This window comes from Penaeus monodon, chromosome 19 (assembly GCF_015228065.2).
Source record: "Penaeus monodon isolate SGIC_2016 chromosome 19, NSTDA_Pmon_1, whole genome shotgun sequence".
Lineage (NCBI taxonomy): Eukaryota > Metazoa > Arthropoda > Malacostraca > Decapoda > Penaeidae > Penaeus > Penaeus monodon.
In genome coordinates this window covers 45,061,696-45,062,238 of record NC_051404.1, presented here as the reverse complement: position 1 = coordinate 45,062,238, position 543 = coordinate 45,061,696, and the positions used below count along the sequence as shown (strand labels likewise).

The following is a 543-nucleotide window of genomic DNA, read 5'->3' as shown; positions in this document are numbered from 1 at the left end:
GTAAACAAATAGGAAAATACTTATAAATCAATGATCAAGGCTAAGAAATGTGCAACTTTATTAACAAACAGGCAAATAGCGAGCCACAGCCACAGAAGCAAATTGACAGACTTAATGACACAGTGAATAACAGACAGACGAACTTTTAGACATGGAGAGACGTCAAGAGATAATCATACAGTGAGATAGACGATTAGGCAAATAGATATTTAGAACCTGTAGATCAAGCAGTTAGACAAAATAAACTACAATGAAACGAAACAAAACATAGATTAGACGGAGCGAAACGCGAGTAGATAGACAAATGAGTAATCACACCGATAGACATAGAGAGAACGAACCGAAAACGAACGATAACACCTCAAGACGCCCCCAACACCCTTTTTTCCCCCCCTCAGCTGTACGTTCGGGCGTGGGTGACGGGCGTGGAAGACCTCGTGGCTTGGTGGGAGGTGGTGCAGGAACCTGGCTTCTCCTTCGTCGACATCTCCCAGCTGCCGGCCGGAGCGAAGATGACCCTCAAGGTAAGCCGGTGGACGGGGG

At 45.9% G+C, this 543-nt stretch overlaps 1 protein-coding gene across 1 annotated transcript in view; it reads left to right on the top strand.

Moving 5' to 3' along the window:
- Window positions 1-543, top strand: part of LOC119585257 — a gene marked incomplete in the record, with an annotated part of 12,687 nt that overhangs the window by 2,770 nt on the left and 9,374 nt on the right. Inside the window, 1 exon segment of the mRNA XM_037933925.1 lies at window positions 399-524. Coding sequence (XP_037789853.1) covers window positions 399-524 — 126 coding nt within the window.